This window comes from Bacillus rossius, chromosome 13 (genome assembly GCF_032445375.1).
Source record: "Bacillus rossius redtenbacheri isolate Brsri chromosome 13, Brsri_v3, whole genome shotgun sequence".
Lineage (NCBI taxonomy): Eukaryota > Metazoa > Arthropoda > Insecta > Phasmatodea > Bacillidae > Bacillus > Bacillus rossius.
In genome coordinates, this window is record NC_086340.1 from 6,553,666 (window position 1) to 6,578,384 (window position 24,719).

General features: G+C 35.8%; 1 protein-coding gene across 1 annotated transcript in view; it reads left to right on the top strand.

The window, feature by feature from the left end:
* The window catches only part of LOC134538588 (uncharacterized), a 125,096-nt gene extending 109,283 nt beyond the window's left edge, over positions 1-15,813 (top strand). The window contains exons 11-13 of the mRNA XM_063380014.1: positions 2,155-2,334; positions 13,023-13,190; positions 15,722-15,813. Of these exons, the coding sequence (XP_063236084.1) occupies positions 2,155-2,334; positions 13,023-13,190; positions 15,722-15,813 (440 nt within the window). The remainder of the gene's footprint in view (positions 1-2,154; positions 2,335-13,022; positions 13,191-15,721) is intronic.
* Positions 15,814-24,719: the final 8,906 nt, after the last annotated feature.

Sequence of the window (24,719 nt, forward strand, 5' to 3'; positions counted from 1 at the left end):
AGTTATAATATAAGCAGGGGAATAGAATACCAGTTGCCAAGTGTAGGACGTGCATGCATATATTTACTACCAGTAAACCAATCATAAAACTTAGGTACACATATAGTTTAGCAAATTTAAAAAAAAAAAAAATATGTTTGTCAGTTTTGATATTTTTACTATTGTCTTCAGAATATTTGGTATTTAATGAGCTGTAGAAGAGAACCGAGTTAAACATTTTTTTGTGGGGTTATAGATTTTTAGTTAGTGACATGTTTGGGACAATGTATCCCAATTAATTATTTAGTACATTCGGTGTTCCCAAATTCGTTGCAACTAAAAAAAAAAATTAATTCCCACTGCTAACAATGAGGTAGACCATTTAGAAGCATGTAATAAATAGTATTCACAGTTAAAAAAAATGGTAAAGTAAAAAAAAGTCTGTTTTGATTGTAACATGCAACTTGATAGTCACTTCACACCATTTCTTGTTTAAAATCTGAATACCAACTTACTGCTTGCATGTGGACAGTCACAGATGCAAATTTTGTTGCTGTCTGCTGGATAAGTCATTTACGTCTTCATATCAAAAGGAAGGAACGGTAACAAAGCGTGACACGACCTCTGTTAGAGGTTAATCTTTCAAGAAATCAGCCGTTGTAATCATGTATGTAGTCATCAGAAAGAACCTAATACTGCAACAGTACTCCACAACTGGTGTTTCAGCATGGTTAGTGTTTGCCTAATGCACAATTTTTTTTGTTTGTGGTAATTCTGGCAGGCCTTCGTACGAATAAAATAACTTTTTTGAGAGATTCCATCTAATTCATTGCACTAGATCAAATATTTAGTATTTAATTTTTCAATTAACTACGCTCTATCTAACATTGTACAAGTATTTTTCTCAGAAGCGATGGAAGAACATTCATCTGTCTTGTAAAAACGTTGATGAAGTAACCTGTCAGGAAAACGCACCTTTTCACGGAATGTTATGTACGTAGGGACAAGGTTATATGGTGATTTGCGATAAAACCGAAATAACACCAAAGGTACGTAAATACACCATTAAAAATAAAAAAAAATTCAAGTTAATACACTGTAAAGAACTGAAATGCAACTAAAATCATTTTTAGTCAGAACTTAACACAAATCAAAAACAATTTTAACATTTTAATACATTAAATTCAATGAAAATCATTTATTTAGCATGAAGTTTGTATCAGAATGTCTGTACTAAATAAAATGGATAACTTTATTTTGCAACTTTTATTAATAGGTAACTCATAATTATATTATGATGTTGACACATTTTTAAAACACAGAAATACTTGCCAATTAATTTTTTTGTCCTAAATAGTTCGGTTCTAGACATGATTACTAGATTACTAATGCATCATTTATCAGTGAAAAGGACATTGTTTTGGGAGAAATAAGTAACATGAAACATTTAACTTTCATATTTGTTCAGTATTATTTTATCTTTATGAATAAAGCAAATTCATAAATAAAATATAAACCTTTAAATCATAAATTAGCCTAAAAATAATGCCATATAATCTTGTCTCTATCTTCACATGATTTTATCTTGAAAATAATGCATGATTATATAGTTGAAAAACTTTAAAATCACCTGTTTGAAAACTTATCCAAAAAAAATATTGCCGTAAAATCTTGTCTCTTTATCTTTACATGATTTTATCTTGTAAATAGTTGCATGACTTAGATAGTTGAAAGCTTGTGCATTACGTTAGTGACTTGTCTTTGGGGCAATCGCTTCCCATTCTGAGCACGTCGTTGAGCTATCTGCAGAGACCGGAAGAATTCGCGAATTCATTTCGCGATAGGCTAAAATACAAATGGTCATACCTCAGTGCTGCCTCTGCTGTTGGCTCACAACTCACCTGGATGACTCGGGGCTGATGAGAAACGCCCGACCGAAGCTTCATACGAATCACGGGCTGCTACGTTGGGACGTCTCACAAGACAGCAGCCGATGAGTGGGTGACATTTGACCGAGCGTACGTATATAACTATGGGAGTTCATCCTGCAGGTCACTGAACCCGCGAATTTTTCCGGTCCCTAGCCGTCTGTGTTGCAACAGCTTGTTTGCGATGGCGTGTCCGTGGCTGTACCAGGCGCGGACTAATCAGTGGCTCGCTCTCTGCCAACCGCAGGTGTTCTGAGACCGGTGGGTTTTAAAGGGAACACTGGCGCCGTTGCCCCGCCCCCTCGCTGCATGCCCCGGAGGTCGTCGCTCCCGTATGACCTAGTGCATCACGCCGCCGCCAGCACCGCCAACACCGCCACCTTAACCAGCCTGCTTCACCCCTTCTGCTTCTTAGCCGACCCCGCAGGTAAGGTGGCGGCGTCCCTGCCTCTCGCCGCCGGGCGGTCGAGTCCGCTCGAGGCTTGGCGTTTCTGATCAGCAGGGGCGGGCGTCTTTCCCGAAAACATCTGAACACTTAACATTTGAAGGGTTCACGACAGTTGCACGTCTCACTGAGCTCTTTACTCCATGTGGAATCTACAGAATAAAAGAAATAAATAAACAAACTTAAATCATCATCCTCCTCCTCGGCACGATCACTTCCATTGTTCTCCTCCTCGTGCAAGGGAGCCATGCTGCGACCCACTGTCACTCCTCCTTTTCTTCTTTCTGCGGCCGAAATACCAACACTTCACGGGTCAATCATTTACCCCAACTAAATAGACTGCGACAAGGTATACCCGCACCAGCGGTTTCTTCCTCGTGACTGGTGGCCGTCTAGCGAGAGAAGTCGTCGCCTTGTTCGACCAGGGCCACTCGGGACTTGTTTACTTCCGCACTGAGTCACTGCGATTGGTCATGTAGCAATCGATATGTACCTGGGAGGAAACTCACCCAATCACGAAAAACAAGACGATGCTGTAGTTTTTTTTAACTTTCATCTAGTCTCGAAATCTTTTCGCGAAATCTGCATGCCCCTGCTGATCAGATATGCATGTGAATGAATGTAAAACTATTTTATAGCACACATCACTTTAATTACCGGCATTTAACGGCCGAGAAAGCCGGCACACAACATGGTTCTGTTACAAGTATACAACAGACTTCACCTAATGATAAAAAAACACTTCCTGTACCAACATGACAAACATTAACACAAACTAATATAAATGTTAGAACAATATACAATACTAACAATCATGTAAAGTAAGTCATACATAATATATTGTATTGTTTTCAACAAGTGGCACGTTGGCTGCATGTGCATGGTAGGATAGTTTCGATAAAATCCCGCTTGGTTTGATATCATTCAGATTACTGCATGTGCTTCGAAACCAGATTCACCCTTCTTCCCCCGTCCAGGAGAATCGATAATCCAAGCATGTTAGTTTTTATTTTTTTTTTTAATTAAATTGATTTTATAGACACCTGTGACTTCAAACTATGTAATTGATGGTTTAGCTTATTGCTGTATGAGATTTTCAGTTATCTTAGGTGTTACTTTTATCGTGCCTTCAGGTATGTTTTGCTGCATGCATGCATGTGATTACTGAGGGGCGTGCCTGGGTTGGCAGCAGTGTCTTTGCCTCGCCGTGTTCTCGTGTCTGTTGTTTCTTCCCCGTGCCGGACGTATGCCAGACCATCGCAGAGTGCAGCTTCCGGTTGCCAAAGCTATGCGTTGTAGGGTGCGGAGATGATGAGAAAAATAACACGAAAAGGCTAAAATGGTTTACATCTTCCAGTCATGCATCAAAAGAATTTTTTTTTTTTTTTACAGAATTTGACAAACTTAAAATTTTTTGTAAATTTTTTTAATAATTATTTAAAAGTCCTACGATTGAACACTATAGTTGTTTATGCTTATTTTATGGTTAGATAAAGTTAATTAAATTAGGGTATAGTTTATTATTCAATGTTATGTTTGAATGCACGATGTGTTAAAAAAATTGAAATTCACAAAATGTTTGCAAGTTTCATTGTGATAATCTGCATACTATATTGAAGGTTTTTTTTTTTTTTTTTTTTTTAAATCGCTGATGCTGCCTTACTAAATGGCCCATTTCAAAAACTTAAAAGTATTTTGAAGATCTTTATAACTTGTCACTAATTAAATTAATTTTTTTTTTTAATATTTATACTAATCAGTATATTTTTGAAAATAATGTTCTCAACAGTTATGTTATAGACTTTTAAAAATGTGATGAAAAAATCAGTGAACTATTTATTTGGATTCATAAAAAGTGATGGTTTCATGTACATCATTCACAGGATGCAAAAATATAAATGTAACTACGTTTCAGGGTTGAAAGTTGTCAAGAGTTGAAAGGATAATTTTTTTTATTTCTTTAAGCATGATGTCGGAAATGTTTGCTTTCATTGTTGTGGAATGCGAAAAAAAAAAATATATCCAATGCCTTTAGACTCTTGTATGCTTCTGCTATGTTTCCAATGGCTGTATTTATCTCGTCACCCTGCAGAGATACAGACGGGTCGATGCCTTTTAAACAGGCAATGTCACACGTGGCAGCAGCGGTATAGGAGCTCCTGCTATTTCTTCACGTCCAGTAGCAGGGTGTCTGCAAATAAATAATTAACCCAAATCAGGACTTTTTCAGGAACCTTTTAATATAAAGTTTTGTTAAAACTTTTTTTTTACATCACAGGGGCATAATATGCAAAATTGAACAATAAAAAATATGTCTACTATTTGCTGGAACGTACAGATTTTTGTGGAAAAACTGAAAACTTCTCAGAGATAACACCCATTTATAACACAAGGACATTTTAATAAATAATATGCGAAATTAAACAATAAAAAATATGTCTACTGTTTGCTGGAATGTACTGATTTTTGTTGTAAAGTTAAAAACTTTTCAGAAATGATATTCATTTATATCACAGGGCCATTTTTTTATATTAATTATATCCTAAATGAAACATTTTGAAATAGGTCTATTAATTTGCATGAACACGTACAGATTTTTGTGGAAAAGCTACAAACTTTTCAGAGATGATATAACAGCTGATTTTTGTGGACGGTCTTTAACCATTTGTACTCAATGTGCAATTATTAAATGAAGTGAGGCGTCAAAACAAAAATCAAGTTAGCAAAGGCTTGCAGGAAATTAAAATTTAGCGACTTCCAGCACAGAATTTTTCGTGACTTGCTAACTTGTAGTCAGACACCCCAAGTAGGTTCGCTACCATCCGTTCACAGCGTGGAGATCAGGCGTGGCCGGAAGATCTGGCCACGGGAACTAGGACTTACGGGTGTGGACAAGTTTATACGATGAATCGCAGTGAGAACCGAAATTACTCCTCGAAACACGTCGCTACAACATATTATAACACAGAAAATGCAAATTAATACACAATTTAGCACCAAAATGCAACCAAAAAACATGAAATCAAATGACAAGTTTGACAGCACTTCAACTCAAATTACAAAATTTTTTGTCTTTTAATAAAATAATGCATTGAATGCATTTTATTCAGCATGAATTTTTACCATAATGTAGGAGCTATGTGGATTGGATTACATTGCATTACTTTTCAGAAACAATTTTTAGAGTAATGAGGAACTTTTTCAAACACACAGATATTTGCAGATTTTTTTTTTTTTTTTTTTTTTTTGCTTAGTATTTTTGTTCTAGACATGCTTAGAACTAATGATTTTACTATGTAACTGCATCATTTGTCAGTAAAAATGTGAATATTTTTGTGGAAAAAAAGTATTTAGAAATATTTCAGATTCGTTTTTTGAATAATATACTATTTTTATGAATAAGGACAGTGTATAAAAGTAACAACACTGAAGTCTCCTGTTTCAAAAACAAAATTGACTTTAAAATAAATTCATTAACTCTTGCCCGTACTTCTAGGAGGGAGAAGGGGGTTGGTTCATGATCTCTGTGTACAAAACCCTTCACCCCTTGAGTCGAAAATTGGGTTCATCACCATAACTTCACCTTTGAACCTTACTTCTCGGTTACTGATAGAAAATGTTCCTCTAAACTAGTTCTATTTATAATTAAACATTGTAATATTTCTTTGCTTACATTCAGTATGTTCTTTTGTCACATAAAAAAATATTGTCTCATATGGTCTGGTTGTAAATAATTTGTGTGCTGTTTTTTATAATTTTCTTCCTATTAATTAATTTTGCTAGTTTATCACATGAAATATCTATATTTGACAGTTGCACTATACTCCTCAGAAGCATATTTGATGGAAATTGCTGCGTAGTTCTTATAGATGAATTCACATTTTGTTCATTATGTTATATTTATGAGAATTCTGAATAGTATTTTCGATTCAAAAGATAAATAGCCAGCGAGAAAAGTTCGGCTTAACACCCCAAAAAATGTATTGACTGTCATTTAACTTGTTGGAAAAATATTATTTAAGAACTACTTGCTGGTCCCAGTTAGTACAGGATGTCAGGGAATTTACTTGTAATTCTGGAAAAGCCAAGGCAATTCCCCAGTAACAGTAATTTGAGGAGAGGATGTCAAAAAATGTTTAGTTCCTTAAATTTACATTTTGAAATACTAAAGAAAATAGTGACTTAATTAATGAATTTATAAATCCTGCTTATTTTTGTTAAGAATATATTTTTTTACATCATTATTGTTTGTTTTATAGTTTTCTATTAATTCTGATAAATAAAAAGTTAAATACACAAAAATAAAGAAAAATTAAAGAGAATTAGTCTAGCTGTGAGGATGGTAGAGGTTGGATTTTATTTATTCGTTTCATAAAATGTAATAAAAATATGTAAATTATTACAAATTATATCGTCGGGTAAATTTTCCATTTTATTCATGAAAAGTTGGTCAAATTTTATTAGGTTTTTTTTTTGTGGACATTCTGTAGTAGTCTTTGGTTACCGGTTATGTAACCTTCGAGCATAAACAGTGGTGGTTTGGTAGATTTGCACTGTCTCAGGCTTGTAGCTGGTCCTGAGTATAAATAGTAGCTTTGGACGATCTTATGTCTGGATTATCTTTTGATAGGAATTCCTAATTATTAGTGAGAACTTAATTAAAATTCTGTATATAACCTTTAAATTAACAGTTGGTGCTTTTAAAAACGTAAATCGATGTAAATATTTATATATTTATACACACACACACACACCAATTTTAACGAAGGATCTATTAATGTTTTAAACATTCCGTTAAAAAATAAAAAATTTTGCTCAGTATTTTGTTGTATCTGTAACCTTAAATAATGAATATCAATAACGACACTGAACACCTGTGACAGACGTCTTCTTGACTAATGAATAGACACGCTCCAGTGTCGGCATCTTGTGTGGCGGTCTGAACACGGCTCAGCCACGATGTTCCGAGCCACACGTAGGACAGTCCAGCCGGCAGCTTGCTGGTTCGAAGTGGGGGCGTTTGTACTTCACCAACTTCAATATTTTCTCGAAACACAAAAATTAAATTATTACTGTGACATACTTTACCTGCATGAGTATCGAACCTAACATTGAAAACAGATCTGAAATTAATGCATGGGCTATGTACCAAACAGTACGTGAAATTCACACGTGAATCTCAATATTTATCAATCCAGTATAGTTGGGTATTAGCATTAACTGAAAATGGTATATCCACCTGTATATTTAATACTGTATGTTTACCACTCAATATGTTATTGTCTAGGTTAAATTAATTCTGTGTAATTATTATTTTTTTACTTCCAACACTTAAATGTTACTTGAATGTTTTGTTCAGTTTATTTGATTCAGGTAGCGTGGTCTCTTGTTGATGAATTTGTGCAATTTTTTGTTTAAAAAATTTTATTCTATGTCAATTGTAATGCACAGTTACAGAATATGTGTTGAACAATAAATAAATTTTGGACGTAAGAGAAAATAATATATTGTTGAAACCAGAAATAGGTTCTTCACGTCTTGTTCTGAAACTTTATGTAGTTAATATGTGTGTGTGTTAGCTGACCATACTGCTGTCAACGTTTAATAATAGTTCTCAAAGTTTCTGTCAACTAAAAAAACTTGACTGATTTGTTGATATTCCTCCTTAAATAAAATAAAAAAAGGGTATGAATGGTAAATTGCTCTTTTATTTTGTTTATCCTGCACGGTTGTTTAGCATTCACACACCGTCTGTGAAGGAGTCAAGAGGTTGGGACTGATTACAACCTGTCTGAATTCCTAATGGTGATTGTACTCTTAAAAAAATCAATTCAGGAAACAATTTGAAAATTAACTAGAATTCCAGGTCATGAAAAGTTGGTCATATTTTATTAGTTTTTTTTTTTTTGTGGACATCCAGTAGCAATCTTTGGTTACTGGTTATGTAACCTACGAGCATAAAACAGTGGTGGTTTGTTAGATTTGCACTGTCTCAGGCTTGTAGCTGATTCCTGGGGTATAAATAGTAGCGTTGGACAATGCTCTGTCAGGTCACGATGAGGAATAGCCACCAAAATGCAAATTCTTATGTCTGGATGATCTTGTAGCTAATGTTACGGATTTATTCATACTAATAATAAACCATTAGTATTACCTTGTCCCAATCAATGGAATAATGAATAGTATCACATTATCCGTACAAGATCGAAATTTTTACCTTCCTACTTAATGGCTATTTAATGCAGTCATATTGAGTAGCAAGGTGTATTGAACGAAAGTCATTCATGTTGCGACTGCCTAGGACGCTCTTATTTGGCGTACAATGCGTGAGATTCAGCAGCAATGATGCAACATCTGGGATGCAGGCAAATACTGTGTGTAATGTTTCACGTGTGTGTTGGTACTGTTCTACTTGGTACAATGTATTAAATTGAAAACATAAAGTGCAGTAAAAAAAAAAATTGATATTTAATAGGATGTTGTTATGTATTTGTGATGCTGATGAACTCCGACATCGTTTGACAAATTGCTATGAAATTTGACACATTTCATTGAGAAGGTTTTTATACTATCCATTTTTTGTAACTCGCAGCTAGATGGCGCTGAAGTGCATCAACTTCTAAGTCGTTCAACCGATCGCCATGGGTAAACAGAAAATCAAGTTGCACCAGACCTTACTATATGATGTCTGATGGACATAGAGAAATGATGCAAACTCACTGTTTGTGTGCCTATGACTGCAATTTTGATTGCAACAATCCCAGCTAAAATGACTTTTCTGGAAGAACATTAATTTCTGAACATGAGCTCTTCCGCTTTAGGGTCCGCAGTTCTGCCAAATATACAGATTTCCCATAGTTATTACTGACCTTGAAGTCCCGTTACGAATTTACATAGGGTTATTATTATTATTTTTTTTAACAAAAACAGAGAAACTCAAGTATATGTGTGAAAATTTGTGTCTCAGGGCTTAGTATGATAAATCTAGCTTATATTACTCATATAGTATAAAGGTAAAAGTTTTGTAAAGTAAGAAAATGAATATAAATAATTTTAGCTTTTTTTTTGCAAACATATTCAATTTTTAATTTAATTAATAGGTTGATTTACAAATTACAGTAAAGGAGTGAGTGTTAGTTATCTTGTAGAGCCAAGTTATCAAGTTTGCTTCACTGTGTTTTGATGTGTGCATAAATGTAATTGATGATGGGTGTGTCTGGAAATCATTAGCTCTGGGTCCGTAATGCTTCTTGGTTGGCTTGTTTGCTTGCTTGCTTGGTTGGTTGGTTGGTTCTGTGGTTACATGCAGAGACTTCAGGTGACAGGACTCGTGATTATCGTTGCTATGATCCACTGGATAAAGACGTGTTAATGAATCTGAGCCATGCCATGGCGTTGGGATCGAACCAGGGACATAAGTAGAAGACTAGTTTATACCCGGGGCAAGAACTAATCTTGGCTCCCCTCCACCCCCCCCCCCCCCCTTTTTTTTTAAGCGATCGAAATCTTTCCAGACAACACCTCAAATCGCCTCCGCATATTAATTCCACTATTCCAAATATTTTTTTATTCAACTTAGGTGGTAAATAAATTGATTTATTTGGAGTCATTTTATTTCTAATACATTGCAAGTTGGATAGTAGTGAAAAATATCAGTTTGGAAATAGTTAACGATACACATGTATGTATCAGTATAATTAATTCAGTTATCTGTCCATTTTTTTTGTGTTCTAACACTACAATATTTAAGTAAAAATATATAGTAAAAATTACTCTGCTAGATTAGCCTCCTCCCCCCCCCCCTCCCTGCAAATGCATCTTTTGGGCATGTGCCCTTTCAGCCCCCCTCTAGTTACGTTCCTGGATTGAAATAGTGACCTTAGCAATCACTATGGACAAGATTGCATGGTGAATTGAAATAAAATCAAAATAACACCGAAATGCAAGTTTGATACACCTCAAAGCACCAAGATGCAATCAAAATCATGAAACTAATCAGCATTTTCAATTAAAACTTAACTCTAGTGAAAAATAACAGACTCTTTTACACATTTAAGTTCAATGAAAGTAATTTATTTAGCATGAAGTTTGTACCACATTTTATGAAGAAAAAAACTGATATTACATTTTTCAAACATAATAATACTTTACAATTGCTCTGAATAGTTGGACATGCTTATTACAAATACATAATTATATATATTGTTAAAGTGCATCATGTATCAGTCTAAAAAGTCACTATTTTTTGGAGAAATTAGTATTGTGGAAAATTTGTCATATTTGTTGAGTAATATGCAATATGCAATACTTCATAATAAACAGATTTCATAAAAAAGTAAAACAAAAAATACCAAAATGTCATGTTTTAAAAACGAAATTGGCCTGAAAATAATACCCTATAATCTTGTCTCTAGTGATCACCCACACAGGACCCTATTCTTGTTGGTGCAATTTTTTTAAGAGTAAGAATATCGCCAAGTAGGACCACCAAGAGAAGCCGAAAGTCCAGAGGCAAATAATTTTGTTGGGGCTGCTCCATATTATTTAGTTAAAAACTTTTCAAACCCCCCACAGTTAAAAAGAAAACAATTCCAACTAAGTGAATCAATTGAAGCTATTTTCAGAGTTCAATTTGACTTTGCCAGGGAATTTTCTGTTTTTTTTTTTTTTTTAAGCTTTGGCTGCAATGAAAAGCTTTAAAACATCGAAAGCCTAAGATTCGCTCATGAAAAAATATATAATATTTTTTGTAGTGTATTTTGTTCTTAAATAAAGATGATTACTTAAAAAAAAAGTACTACGTTTCTTTTATGACTGCTCAATATTGATATTGCACGAGGTTATTTTGTAATTTTTGTTGGTTAATCACTTAATCAGTTCAAACATTAAAAAAATTAATAATTTTTTTTTTTAAATCTCATTTTCATTTTGTAAAATAAGAGTATTAAAGTTTCACCGAGAACAATATTCAATTTAATATTCGCTTTGCATTAAAAAAAAAAAAAAAAAAAAAAAACAATTGTTCACACAGGTCTACAGTAGCCATAACTCTGAGGCTTATGAAAGTCGTGTATTTCCAAAACTGGCCATCTCCCTCAGAACAGTTTTGCGAGAAATCGAGGAAAACTGTTTAACTCAATTCCATGATGCGGCATTCAAGACGTTTTATTAAAAGAACATGGCCGCTTTTGTCACTGTGGGTTCCCATGGAATTTTATTTTCTACAACAAACCCATTTTTTTTTTTTTTTTTTTTTTGTGGAGATGGGCGGTTTTGGAAATACACGACTCGTGTGTACGTAAAGCATTACTTGTAGTTTCCTGTGAATTCATTCAGCAGTAAGACTTGTAATTCTCTTCCTGGTGGGTTGAACCCGAAGGTTTAGTAATGTTTCCTGTGAATTCGCTCAGCAGTAAGACTTGTGATTCTCGTCCTGGCGGGGTGAACCCGAAGGTTTAGTAATGTTTCCTATGAATTCGTTCAGCAGTAAGGCTTGTGATTCTCGTCCTGGCGGGGTGAACCCGAAGGTTTAGTAATGCTTCCTGTGAATTCGTTCAGCAGTAAGGCTTGTGATTCTCGTCATCTGGCGAGGTGAACCCGAAGGTTTAGTAATGCTTCCTGTGAATTCGTTCAGCAGTAAGATTTGTGATTCTCGTCCTGGCGGGGTGAACCCGAAGGTTTAGTAATGTTTCCTGTGAATTCGCTCAGCAGTAAGACTTGTGATTCTCGTCCTGGCGGGGTGAACCCGAAGGTTTAGTAATGTTTCCTATGAATTCGTTCAGCAGTAAGGCTTGTGATTCTCGTCCTGGCGGGGTGAACCCGAAGGTTTAGTAATGCTTCCTGTGAATTCGTTCAGCAGTAAGGCTTGTGATTCTCGTCATCTGGCGAGGTGAACCCGAAGGTTTAGTAATGCTTCCTGTGAATTCGTTCAGCAGTAAGATTTGTGATTCTCGTCCTGGCGGGGTGAACCCGAAGGTTTAGTAATGTTTCCTGTGAATTCGCTCAGCAGTAAGACTTGTGATTCTCGTCCTGGCGGGGTGAACCCGAAGGTTTAGTAATGCTTCCTGTGAATTCGTTCAGCAGTAAGGCTTGTGATTCTCGTCATCTGGCGAGGTGAACCCGAAGGTTTAGTAATGCTTCCTGTGAATTCGTTCAGCAGTAAGATTTGTGATTCTCGTCCTGGCGGGGTGAACCCGAAGGTTTAGTAATGTTTCCTGTGAATTCGTTCAGCAGTAAGGCTTGTGATTCTCGTCATCTGGCGAGGTGAACCCGAAGGTTTAGTAATGCTTCCTGTGAATTCGTTCAGCAGTAAGATTTGTGATTCTCGTCCTGGCGGGGTGAACCCGAAGGTTTAGTAATGTTTCCTATGAATTCGTTCAGCAGTAAGGCTTGTGATTCTCGTCCTGGCGGGGTGAACCCGAAGGTTTAGTAATGTTTCCTGTGAATTCGCTCAGCAGTAAGACTTGTGATTCTCGTCCTGGCGGGGTGAACCCGAAGGTTTAGTAATGTTTCCTGTGAATTCGCTCAGCAGTAAGACTTGTGATTCTCGTCCTGGCGGGGTGAACCCAGAGGTTCGAAAGAGAGTCTCGGGAGTTGGAGGGTGCTGTCGCCAATCAGCGGGCCGAGCGACGAGCGACGAGCGACGGGACGAGGGTGGTGCCTGCCCGCAGGAGCGAAGGAGGCGGCTCGAACCCGCGGCGGAGGCAAGCAGGCGTCTCGCCGGCGCAGCTCGGGCGGGCCGGAGATGTGCGAGGGCGCGGCGCGGCAGCCGTGCTGGCGAGATGCGCACAAGCCGCTCGAGAGGCGGCGCGGCTCTCTGCCCGCGGAGGTGCTGGCAGGTTCGTGTCTCCCCCCCCCTCTCCCGGGTCCCCCGCCCCTTCCCATGCATGCATCTCCCACCCGTCCTTCCCGTTTGTGAAGCCATGCCCTTCAGGCGTGTTCAGGGTCAACTTCTACTGTGCGACGCACATGCACATCCCACCCGGTTGTGTTTCAACACGCAATACATGCAGCGTGAACACCCGTGGGTTATTATTCAAAAATGATGAAACAACATATCATGTAACAAAACATATAGGAAAAACATTATTGTTAATATTGAACTAATTGTGACTTGTACCTATTTTGTTTTTTTTTCTCTCTCTCTCTCTGAAAGTAGTGGACACATTTTCTGCTTCAGGCTTCAGGTCTTCTTCAATTTACGGTAGAAAATTGTGTTAGAATTCACTTGGCATTTTTTGACGTGACAACGTCTAATAAATCGATGAACGCCGGCTGCACGCACGAAAGTGTCCCACTACGGATGTGTTCTGTTTGCTCATTGTACGCATGCGTGAAATCTCTCTTCATGCTCATTGTACGCATGCGTGGCATCTCTCTTCATGCTCATTGTACGCATGCGTGGCATCTCTCTTCATGCTCATTGTACGCATGCGTGGCATCTCTCTTCATGCTCATTGTACGCATGCGTGGCATCTCTCTTCATGCTCATTGTACGCATGCGTGGCATCTCTCTTCATGCTCATTGAACGCATGCGTGGCATCTCTCTTCATGCTCATTGTACGCATGCGTGGCATCTCTCTTCATGCTCATTGTACGCATGCGTGGCATCTCTCTTCATGCTCATTGTACGCATGCGTGGCATCTCTCTTCATGCTCATTGTACGCATGCGTAGCATCTCTCTTCCACTCGATTGGAACGACCATTGATTTGACTTTTCAATCATATTTTCGTCGTTTGAATTATTAATATTATGTAATTTAACGATCGTCTACCGATTTTCAGCACAATTGGTACGGTTATTTAAAAGTAATGTTGAAAATTCAAATATGTTTTGAACCAACAATGGTGTTTTACAGTTATACATAATAATTCAAATTACACCCGGGATTTTTTGCACAATATTTTAAAAATATTGTAACACATTTTAAATAAGTTTGGTGTATTTGGGATGCGTATTTGTTATAAAATCATGTTAATATTATAACCCTACCGTGAAAAAAGTTTATATATATATACATAAAATAAACATTTGAAACTACAATATCATAGTATGGCCTCGTGGGTGTGTGGTTAGTGTACCTAACTCTTAAACTGAAGGTTGTCGGTTCAAAACCTGGCAGCTGCGAAATTATTTTTTTTACTTTAAAAAATAAATATGGCACATGCAACATTTCAAAAGTAATAAATATATTTGAATTAATGAATGCAAATAAAAGTAAATTTATTAATTCAATTGCACATTTCATTTCACTCCTTTGTATCCATACAAAATAGTGATAATTCAATAAAAATGATTCAATTTTATTCATAAAAGTATGCAGAGGTAGATTTTATCATGAAAAATTTAAAAAAAAATTCTTCCTCAAAGAATATAATATTTTTAATGCCTAAATGGTTTGGTTGCAAAAACCTATTACGGCTCATTCTCAGGCTGAATATATTTCCTTTTCTTCTGGATCAATCAGTTCATCAATGTTTTGTTATGACGTTGTCACGTTAAAGTATATATGGATAGTTTTTTTTTTAAAAAGACGAATGCTGCGCTGTATCTTTCTTTTAATGTTACTATGTGCTTTAGTTTGTTTCGTCAGACTAAAAGGTGGCAGTCCTGGGGTCACCCGTATTGTGCTAACTCTAGCTCTTGGTTCGTGAGAAATATTCAATAGTTGTTTATTAATTGAATTTACTCTCTCGCTTGCCTTGTTTTGTCATTTCACTTGAATAAACTTTATGAATGCATCTTAAATCTTAGTTTTTTAATCATGCCAAAGCATACATAAGTAGACACAAATTATTTTTTTTTTTCTAGTTCTGTTTTACTCGTCAGTGAATGTGGCTCTATTAAGATACAGTGGAGATACGTACTCGGTCCTTTATACACACGCATTGTTTCTCCGGTGTTAAGACAGTCCAGATAGGAGTAGCTTGTGGGAAACAGCATTGGCGTAGCTGTGTTCATAAAGTTGGGGGGACAAATAATGATTTTGATGTCATGTAAACCCATTCCCCTCTTACTAAGACGGGGGGGTCCGGGGGTCCTCCACCGGAAAATTTTGATTCTAATAGTGCAAAATAGCGCTTTTTAAGCAGTTTTTGTATCTAACCATTGGATACATCGATGTTGAAGTTATTATTGTTTCCTTAAGATAAAATTTGATGAGTGAAGAAATTACAAATAAAGTTGGGCAGAATAATATTATAAAATAAAAATATCACGGTCTAGAAAGTTGGGGGAGACAGTCCCCTCCACCCAAAAAGTTCAGGAGGACACGTCCCCCCTGTCTCCCCACCCCCCACCCCCCGGTTCCTACGCCCCTGGGAAACAGCCTAAGAGTGATAGTCCCATGTTGCGGTCCCGTCCACAGACCGGTCGTCGCTCGAGGCCCCGGGGACGCAGGCAGGCGAGAACACGGGGGTTGTCTTGTCCCCAGGCCGCAGCTCGCAACGCCAGCCCTAGCTCTCCCTGAGGCGGCGAGACGGGGCCGTTGCGATCCCGTCCACAGTCTCCCGGTGGGCCCCGCGTTTCCACCGGCAATCGCTCACGCCTCGTTTCCCACCACGACTGGTACGTTCATTTTCGGTAGTATTTATTTCATGTAAAACTGCGTGTTTTGTTTCGCAATTTGCTGCAAATTGAGTATTTTAGTTTTTTGCATTTGTAACTCAGGATTTTACATTTAAAATAAAAAAAAAGTTTTAAAAGTTTTTTTTTAATAATTAAGTATATTCATTTCATGACGATGACTCTAGAGAGAGCTAATAATTTTACTGTTGTCGCCAAGCGTCCTGAAGGATATTCTCCCCGGTCTCTTCCCACACGCTGCCCGACCGAATCCTTACTCCGTGACGTGCCGACAGGATACCTGCCGTTCTGTGAACATTAGGCTGCTGACTACTACCTTAACACCCATTATCGGACTCTTCGTTGCGACTATATCTTTACTGTCCGTAACTTTATTAAACATGCTCTGGGCGTTCGTCACTCTGCGTCATCGCGAACCTTATCCCGGGAAACAAGGCCGATTGTATTTAGAACGGCACAAACCGCCAACCAGGTTTTCGAGTTCTCCGGAGACGGTCTCCTTCACCCAGCGCCGATAACCTTCACGACTCGTGGTGCCAACAGTAATGGTCGTTGTTTGTCGTTCAGTGCTTTATGGCCTGGCAAAGTGCCAAGTCTAAATTATACCGTTCATTTCTAAAGCTAATAAAGTTTTTTTACCAACCGTTCTGGCACAAAATTATTGTATTCGTTTCGACAGAAGTTGTTGTGTTGACCGATGTTTTTACAGACAGGGTCTAATTGTGTTGGACACTGTGAGTATAGCATTAAAAAAAATAATAATTTATATTTATTGATTTGTATTTTTTTTTACTTATGTTGATATTTTAGAATACTTTAATATGTTTTTTTTTTTTCAAGTTTCTTTCTGTTAAAAAAAAATAAAGTTTGTAAATAAAAAAAAAACAGGACTGGAAGAGAAGTTCGACCTGTCTGATTTGTGCAAAACTAGTTTAGGCTAAGTTATTTTATGTGTAGTGATAGGTCAGGTTTGAAAAATTACAGACAACTTGTGTTTTGAAATGTTTGTTACCTACTTTGTTGTAAATTTTTTTTTTGTACTTTTGTCAACATATTATATAACACTGCCATTATTGAAGCTGATGTACAGAATTTATTTTACGTTCTTGACTTGCCAGTTTTGATGTAAGTTGCTTGTAGGGGCGTGCTGAAAGATTAGAGCCTCAAATATTGATTATTCAATAAGCAGCTGCTACTTAAAATAATAATTTTCTTACCATACATTAGTGGAATTGTTCAGGTACTCTGGTAACAAATCATAAAAACCTTCAAGGTTCATGAAAATAATTAAATTTCTCCAATTTAAAATTATATGGATTTTATTGTTAATTTAAATAACTTAAAAAAACCGCACAAGAAAATAAGTAAAATAATATTGAATAAATATACAATTTTTCTACAAGTTTTTTTTTTTCTAATTTAATTTTAAATAAAGGTATTTGAAATATTTTAGGTACTCATCAAATTCAGGCGGAGAAAAAAAATTTGTAACCTAAATAAATCTTATTTAGGTACATTTCTGACATAAAGCACCTGATTTAGCATTGGTTCACTATAATCATGCTGAAAGTTCCTCCAAGCCAAAATTAACTATAAATGCCAAATGGCGAATAAACAAATTTTTTTTATTGGTCTGAAATTTCTAAAGATATTATATCTTACTTTTCATCGCAGAAAAATGTAGAATTTTTTGTTTCACAATATATTTATGTATGCATTCTGAATATTGTAGTTAAGGCTCATTATCCCATATCACATCACATGCACACCTGCTGGCAACTAACGTCCATTCTGTAATCATAAAAACTAAGTTACTTTTATGGTATGTATATGTGTACTGAATAAAATCATACACATTGTAGCATGTATAATGCAACTGCAATATTACAATTTATAAAAAAAATTGTTTTTGATTGCACTGATTTAGGTAGAAAAAGAGTTACTAAATATTTTTGTACGGAAGTTTGTTTAGCAATAAACATTGAAAAAAAACATATCAGTTTTGGTGTACAGCATAGTAAAAATTTTAAGGGATTATGTTGTAAAATTGGAATTGCAATACCTCAAAGACCACGACCGTTCGGGGCACAACGTAGTGCGACAGTTATTTCACGAAAATCAACCTTATAGCCATGCACTACTGAAATGACAAATTAATTTTTTTTTTTTGTAAAAAAAATAATGGATTAACTGCAAGAAAATTGTAGCACAGTAATTTGAATTATTCAACATAACAAAAATACTTCACAATGACACCATACATTTATGATGAAAACATAAGGCTGTGGATAAAAATTAATTTAAAAACTTGTTTTCTAAACATTTTTGGCAATTTTGAAGGATTATTGAAGACTGGCTGTGTGCCCATTGGGAATTCCCTTCCTCATTTTTTATGACTTTCCAAAATTGCTGATACAACTGACTTTTATTTATAAACATAAGTTTAAACACCAATTTCCATATTTCCATCTTAAAATATGACAAAACTTCTTATCAAAATGTAATAAGTAAGCTCACAAATCGCAGAGCAAACTCGATAAAAAAAAAAAAGTTTCTCCTAGCCAAGAAGTCAAATATGAACGTCTATGAGCAGCTTTAAAGATCAACTAATGAAGCACCTATTTTTTTATACTTTTCTACGAACTGTGCTAAGCCGAAATGACTGTAATTTTTTTTTTTTTTTTTTTTTTTTTTTTTTTTTTTTTTTTTATGAAATTAAATTAAATGAAAGCCCATATGTTGCCTCAAGCTATACTCAAGTTACCTGTAAAAACCTCATGAAAATTTGTCGAGGATTTTTGGAGATTGGCAAACAGACACAGACAAAAGTTTTTGAAAAACAGTCTTATTGTATTGCTTTACACTCCCTAAGACACCCGCAGTCAGTTGTAAGCAAATATTTTCAATGTACAGACACGATGGTTCTCCAGTTTTGCTATGGTATAGACCAGGGGTCGGCAACCTTTTGAGTCGGAAGAGCCAAAAATTAAAATTTACAAAATTTCAATGTTTTTAAAGAGCCACAAAATTTTTTCTTGCCAACAATAAATAGTACCTACTTGCATAAATAAAGTTTTTCGATAAAAAAAAACTAATATTTATTCATAAGAAAAATTTATTCATATATAAGCCTATCTGTTGGGTGGGCCCGTAAGTACTCGGGCAGATGGATAGCTTTACATGGATAATTTAACTGCTTGATGACATTTTGTTTAGTAAAATATAACAAGCGTGGAAAAAAACCCAGACTTACTACTGGTTTGTAATAAAAAAAAGTATTTTCTGTATAAACGACCTGGTGATGCACTATTTCTGGTACGGAACTAAAGAGCCGCAGCTTCACATCCAAAGAGCCGCAGGTTGCCGACCCCTGGTACAGACTAACACCACTCTGGCACAGCCCGGCAAAGCAGAATGCCGACTTGGCATCTGTTTCAGTTCAGGTTTCACGGGGCCCCGTGTCACAAGGACCGTGATTCCCGATGACTGTTGTCGATGTTTCGTGGTGTCATGGTCGCGGAGGTACAGTGAATCCAGCACATGTAAGGATCGAAGTAGTGGTCGCATCGCAACAAGCAGTAGGGATGATTCCTAGGAGATCACAAGTGTCATTATAGGTACTTTCTGTGGTATGCAACCCTACAAAAAAAAACTTTTTCGGTTCAATTTTTTTTTTTTTTTTTAAATCTTTCACACGTTAAAATTATCAAAAACTTGACGCAAACGTTGGGTAGCTAGTTAAATTTTGTGAATAGAACCACAGTTTTTTTTTTTATTTCTGTTAACTTTCAGTGTGATCATTGTGTGTTTATGAGATGGGAAAATTCCTGACATTTTTGTAGGTCTCCCAGATAATTGGAAATATTTTTTTTTTTTTTTTTTTATCTTTGCAAATTTTGTCTATATGATCGTAAAAGTAACGTAAAACACAGGAGATGAAAATTTATATCCAACACATAAAATGAACTTTTTCTGTGCTGCTACCTAGAATGCAGTAAGATTGATGAATCGTGTACTGCCGCAAAGTCATCAACTACAGATAGAAGCTTGTAGCAAGACGTTCATTAATTTTGTTTTCTCCATAAAGCTTTTTTTTTATTTTGTACAGTAATAATCTTTAGTTTTTTTTTCTTTAGAAATGGAAAATAATAAGGCATTACATATATTTCATTAGTTTGGTTTTAAAAAAATAATTTACCCTTGGAAATTACATAGTTCATACCCTCTCGTGGAATCAAAAATTAAGATTTTTTTTTTACTCCCCCAAACTTAATTACCTACACCATTATCAAGAGGTAGAAAACTAGTATTTGTAATATCATAAAGTCCTTTGAGAAAGTATAAAAATTTAAATAGTAAATGCACAAAAAATTATTTCCTTGTTTAGTTCAACCTTCTTTCAGATAAGTCCCTACTGTCCAGTATTATCTCTGAAACACACATCTAAACCGAGTACAATGTCTATTTTTAGCTGTAATATTTAATTTGATCACTAATTATATTTACTTTATAAGTTTAATGAAAGACAGTAAACCACACCTTTATAGTTCAAAGGAGAGATACAAAATACTAACAATTTAAACTGTGAGAGTGTAAAGTGTTTTTTTGTTGCTTAAGTTACTTGCACGTAATCAGTGTTAAAAAAGTTTTTTTTGGATGCTTATTAAAATTTAAGAACCTTTAAGACCTCTTGTTCAATGAAAAATAAATTAAGTAATTTTTAAGGATATTAAGGAGGCATACGAACCCTGAATCAAACTACCAGCTACCCTGGTTTGGTCCACATGTAAGAAGTTCACAATCATGGCCACAAATTGCATGGGTAATGGTTTTTTCCCGAGCAAAAATTTAATCCTTAAGATGCGTATTTCTTTGGTTCTATCCACATCTTAACGATTTCACCCTGATTCTTGCAAACTTTAAAATATTTTAAATGGGTTAAAAAAAAATGTATTAGGAATCATTCCTATTAGTCTTCTATCTTATAAGGTTCATGCAGATTGCAGTACAATTCAGTAGCGATGGTGAGTGATCATAGATAAACCTTTTTTAAAAAAATGTACATTGTTTCTAGCTCACCAGAGCTTATCTTACTTCAGTTCTAGAGTTATAGGAATTGTTAAGTATGATGTTGCTACCTCATTCGTATACTAAGAATTTTTTTTTTACTTTCATTAAAGCTCTGTAAATTTTTGTCATGTCACGTGAAAATTATTTTAAAAAATGTATTAGTTTTTCTGCACACGCTAAAACATGACTGGCTAGTAATCGCGTAGAGTAAGCCTTATTTCTCGACTGTGATCGGCACATCAGCGGGTTGGCGCGTGCTAGATACACTCAAGACTGTGGTTTTGTCTTTGATATTAATAATAATAATTTATGATCTTTATTTTGTTCTTGTAGGGAGGGAAAAAAATCTCATTTTGTTGAAATAGCTTGGCTTCTGGGTTGTAGCCGTGTCCTTGGCGGATAATTCACCCGACGTTTCGGTCGACATTGCAGTCGCCATCATCAGGAAGCAGTTACCCACTGAGGTACCTACGGTAGGTAACTGCTCCCTGATGATGGCGACTGCAATTTCGACCGAAACGTCAGGTGAATTATTCACCAAGGACACGGCTACAACCCAGAAGCCAAGCTACTTCAGACAATGGCCGTGAAAAAGCATGCAAACATTATTACCTCATTATGTTGTTTCTAACTTTCTGGTCACACTAAGGATCTTGTAAAATTAGTTGTATTTTTTAACTGTGTTGCAAGAATTATTTATATCATTAAAAAATAAAAATTAACCATATGAACTTTTGTTTTGAATCTCTAATTCTAAATAGAAAAAAATTGGTACGGTATTACACTGGAGGAAGTTTTATTTCGTGCCACGCTTTTCTGAATTAGGATTCAGAACTGTACGCAAGGACGACTTGGAAACGGACTATAGTGGTGATGAACGTGGTCTACCCAATTCTCGTACACTTGTATACGCTTATTCTTTCCTGGGATTTTAAAATAAAATTTTAAAAAAATTCTGCAGATGTTGCAAACTGTTCCGCAACAATTTGAGACCCGATTCTGCACGTTTGTGGCTGTTCCGCTCGCAACGGCTGTCGCTCTGCAGACTTGGGGGAGTTTTGTTGTGCAGACTTGTTTCGGGACGGTCTAGTGCCAAAAAAGAAAATGTAAAAATTCTGAAATGATGTGTCAACGTGAATTTTTTTTAAGTGCAGTGTTGATCCGGACTGTATTTAATTTGTAACCGGACTCCAGTTACTTGTCTGTGTCCTTGCCTCCGTAAGAGACTCGCAGGAAGTGGCGTTGCTAGCATTTCACATTCCAATGTTGTACGTCGTTGCTGTGGAAGAGTTAAGCGTGACGATGTTTGTGAAGTTGTGCGTGTTGCCTTCTTTGTATGTTTAAGTGACCGAAAACATAAGGCTGTATGTCTTTTTAATTACACTTATGGTGTGTGTACTTTCAGTTTTAATGTTTTGTCAGTAAGAATTTGAACATTATTTATTTGTGATTTACCAACATTGTATTTTTTTTAAGAGTAATTGCATTTTGTTTCGAAATCAAATACATTTTGTACTTTCAGAAAGATTTTATGTTTAAATTTATTAGTTCTTATGTACATAAAATATTTTATTTAAATTCTGCGAAGTTGTACAATTTTGTATGATATGTTCTGAGCAAAAATAATTTTTATATTATATTTAGTGCAGTGAAAAATAATAAAAATTTGTTTAAAACTTTATAATGAAATAACCCATAATGGCATTTACAAGAAATGAGGTTTCACATCTTGATAGTGGTGTTATTAATGTAACTAACAGTAATTCTTGATACACTACATTATTACAAGTGGGATTACTTGGAGCTCTGTGCTGAGTTACTTAATGGAAACAAAAACTTTGATACACTTTTTTTTTCTTCAGTGTTTGCTGCTGTGTGCATAGAAAACTATGCTGTTGCTTTGGAAACAATTTTTTTTTGAGAGTGAGGTATAAAAGCATAACCTGTTAGCACTACATAAACATAATTATGGTTTTTCAAAGAACAGTTAAAGTAACATGCAAACTTAAAAACAAAAGCCCATTCAATATATTATACTTGTTGCTATAAAAATGTGGTATCGCTCACATTTTAATTTTTAAACTATGTGGAATGAAAAGTGATTTCTTTGAAACTCTATGTGAGTGACACATTTATGTAAGTTTAGTAGGAATGCTTAAGTTAACAATTAAATTTAGTATTCAACACTTGTCTCACAAACAACTCAAGTGACACACAAACAACTGAGAGACATGCTTTTCTCCAACTGAACGCATGCTGCGAAGGGAGCAACTCCCATTGGATGAATGAGAGAGGGGGGAGGGGAGGGGAGAGGGGTTGTTTTTATAATACTTTTTAAGTTGCACAGAACATTATTTCAGCATGTTGGGGTAGAATTACCTTCAGTAGATCCCAGCTGCATGGTTTTTTTACGTCTCCTCCTTGGCCTGTCCCCATGTCGAGTCATTTATCGTAACACTTTCAGCCGTTATCTTCTGAGAAAGATCAGGAAACAAACTCCTTTCACTAACAGCCATCCTCGTAAAGTGAAATGGAATTAAATAAAAACTACTCTTTTGTGAATCTGTCTCTTGTGAACAGCTCATCGAAACTGCCTCTTTTAATGCCTTGCCTGATATCCCCCCCCCCCTCCTCAACACTCCCAACTACACGAAGAAAGTGTTGAAGAAGAAACAGAAACATGACAAAACTCTCTGGATTATTTTATCTCTTTCTAATATTCTCATTTCATTTTCTCTCAGTCTCTGTATTTTCCCCTCTCTTCCTCCCTCCGTTCTTTCAGCCGGGCGTTATTGTGGTCACGGAAACACGGGAGACTGAAAGCGGGCGAAGGGCGTGGAAAGAGAGGCGTGGCTTAGCACGGCACGGCTTAGCACGGCACTGTGGCCGGGTAGAGTAGAGCGCAGAGTTGCCAACTGCGCTCAACACCTCTCTTCGCAGTCGGCAACCAACTGTTGACTTCACAGGTGGATGCTTTGTGTTGATACCACCTACAGTAGTTTTTTCAAGCAAATCAAAATATGAAAACAATGCAACTTAGCATCCTTCTATTGCTAGCTACAAGATTTTATGATTATATTTTTTAGAACAGTTTCATTTTTAAAGCTAGATATTTCAGATTTTTTTTTTTTAAATTAAGATACTGTATTATTTAACAAATATTGCACTAAAATATTTTTCTTTATATTGTTTTAACCAATTAAGTTTTGTAATACATTATGAATTTTTGCAATAAAATAATTGGTATGATTATATGTTAAACATAATAGCTCAAGAATTTGTATTTTTTTTTGTAATGTTCCAATATCATTCATAAAGAAATGAGTTAATAATAGATTAAAAATCAAAGACAGTAAAATTAGTTTTTTCTTATCCAAATTAGTGATGGCCCGATATTCGATATCGTAGATCGGTAATATCGGCACATTTTTCAATATCGGACATCTGTAAATACTTACGATATTTTGATAACCGATGTTTGCTCTCGCCAATAATACTTCTCACATAACCTTAACCGTAATTCCAAGCTTATTTTCCGTTGGCGTAAGTTATCTTTCTTCACGTCACCATATTACCTAGTAATTCCAAGCATATTTTCCACTGAAACAATTTCAAGCCTATTTCTTCTTTCTGATACTGCAATGCATCCCGACGGTAAAATTCTTCCATGTGTACACAAATCCCAGTCATTAGTCCATATTTATTCATTT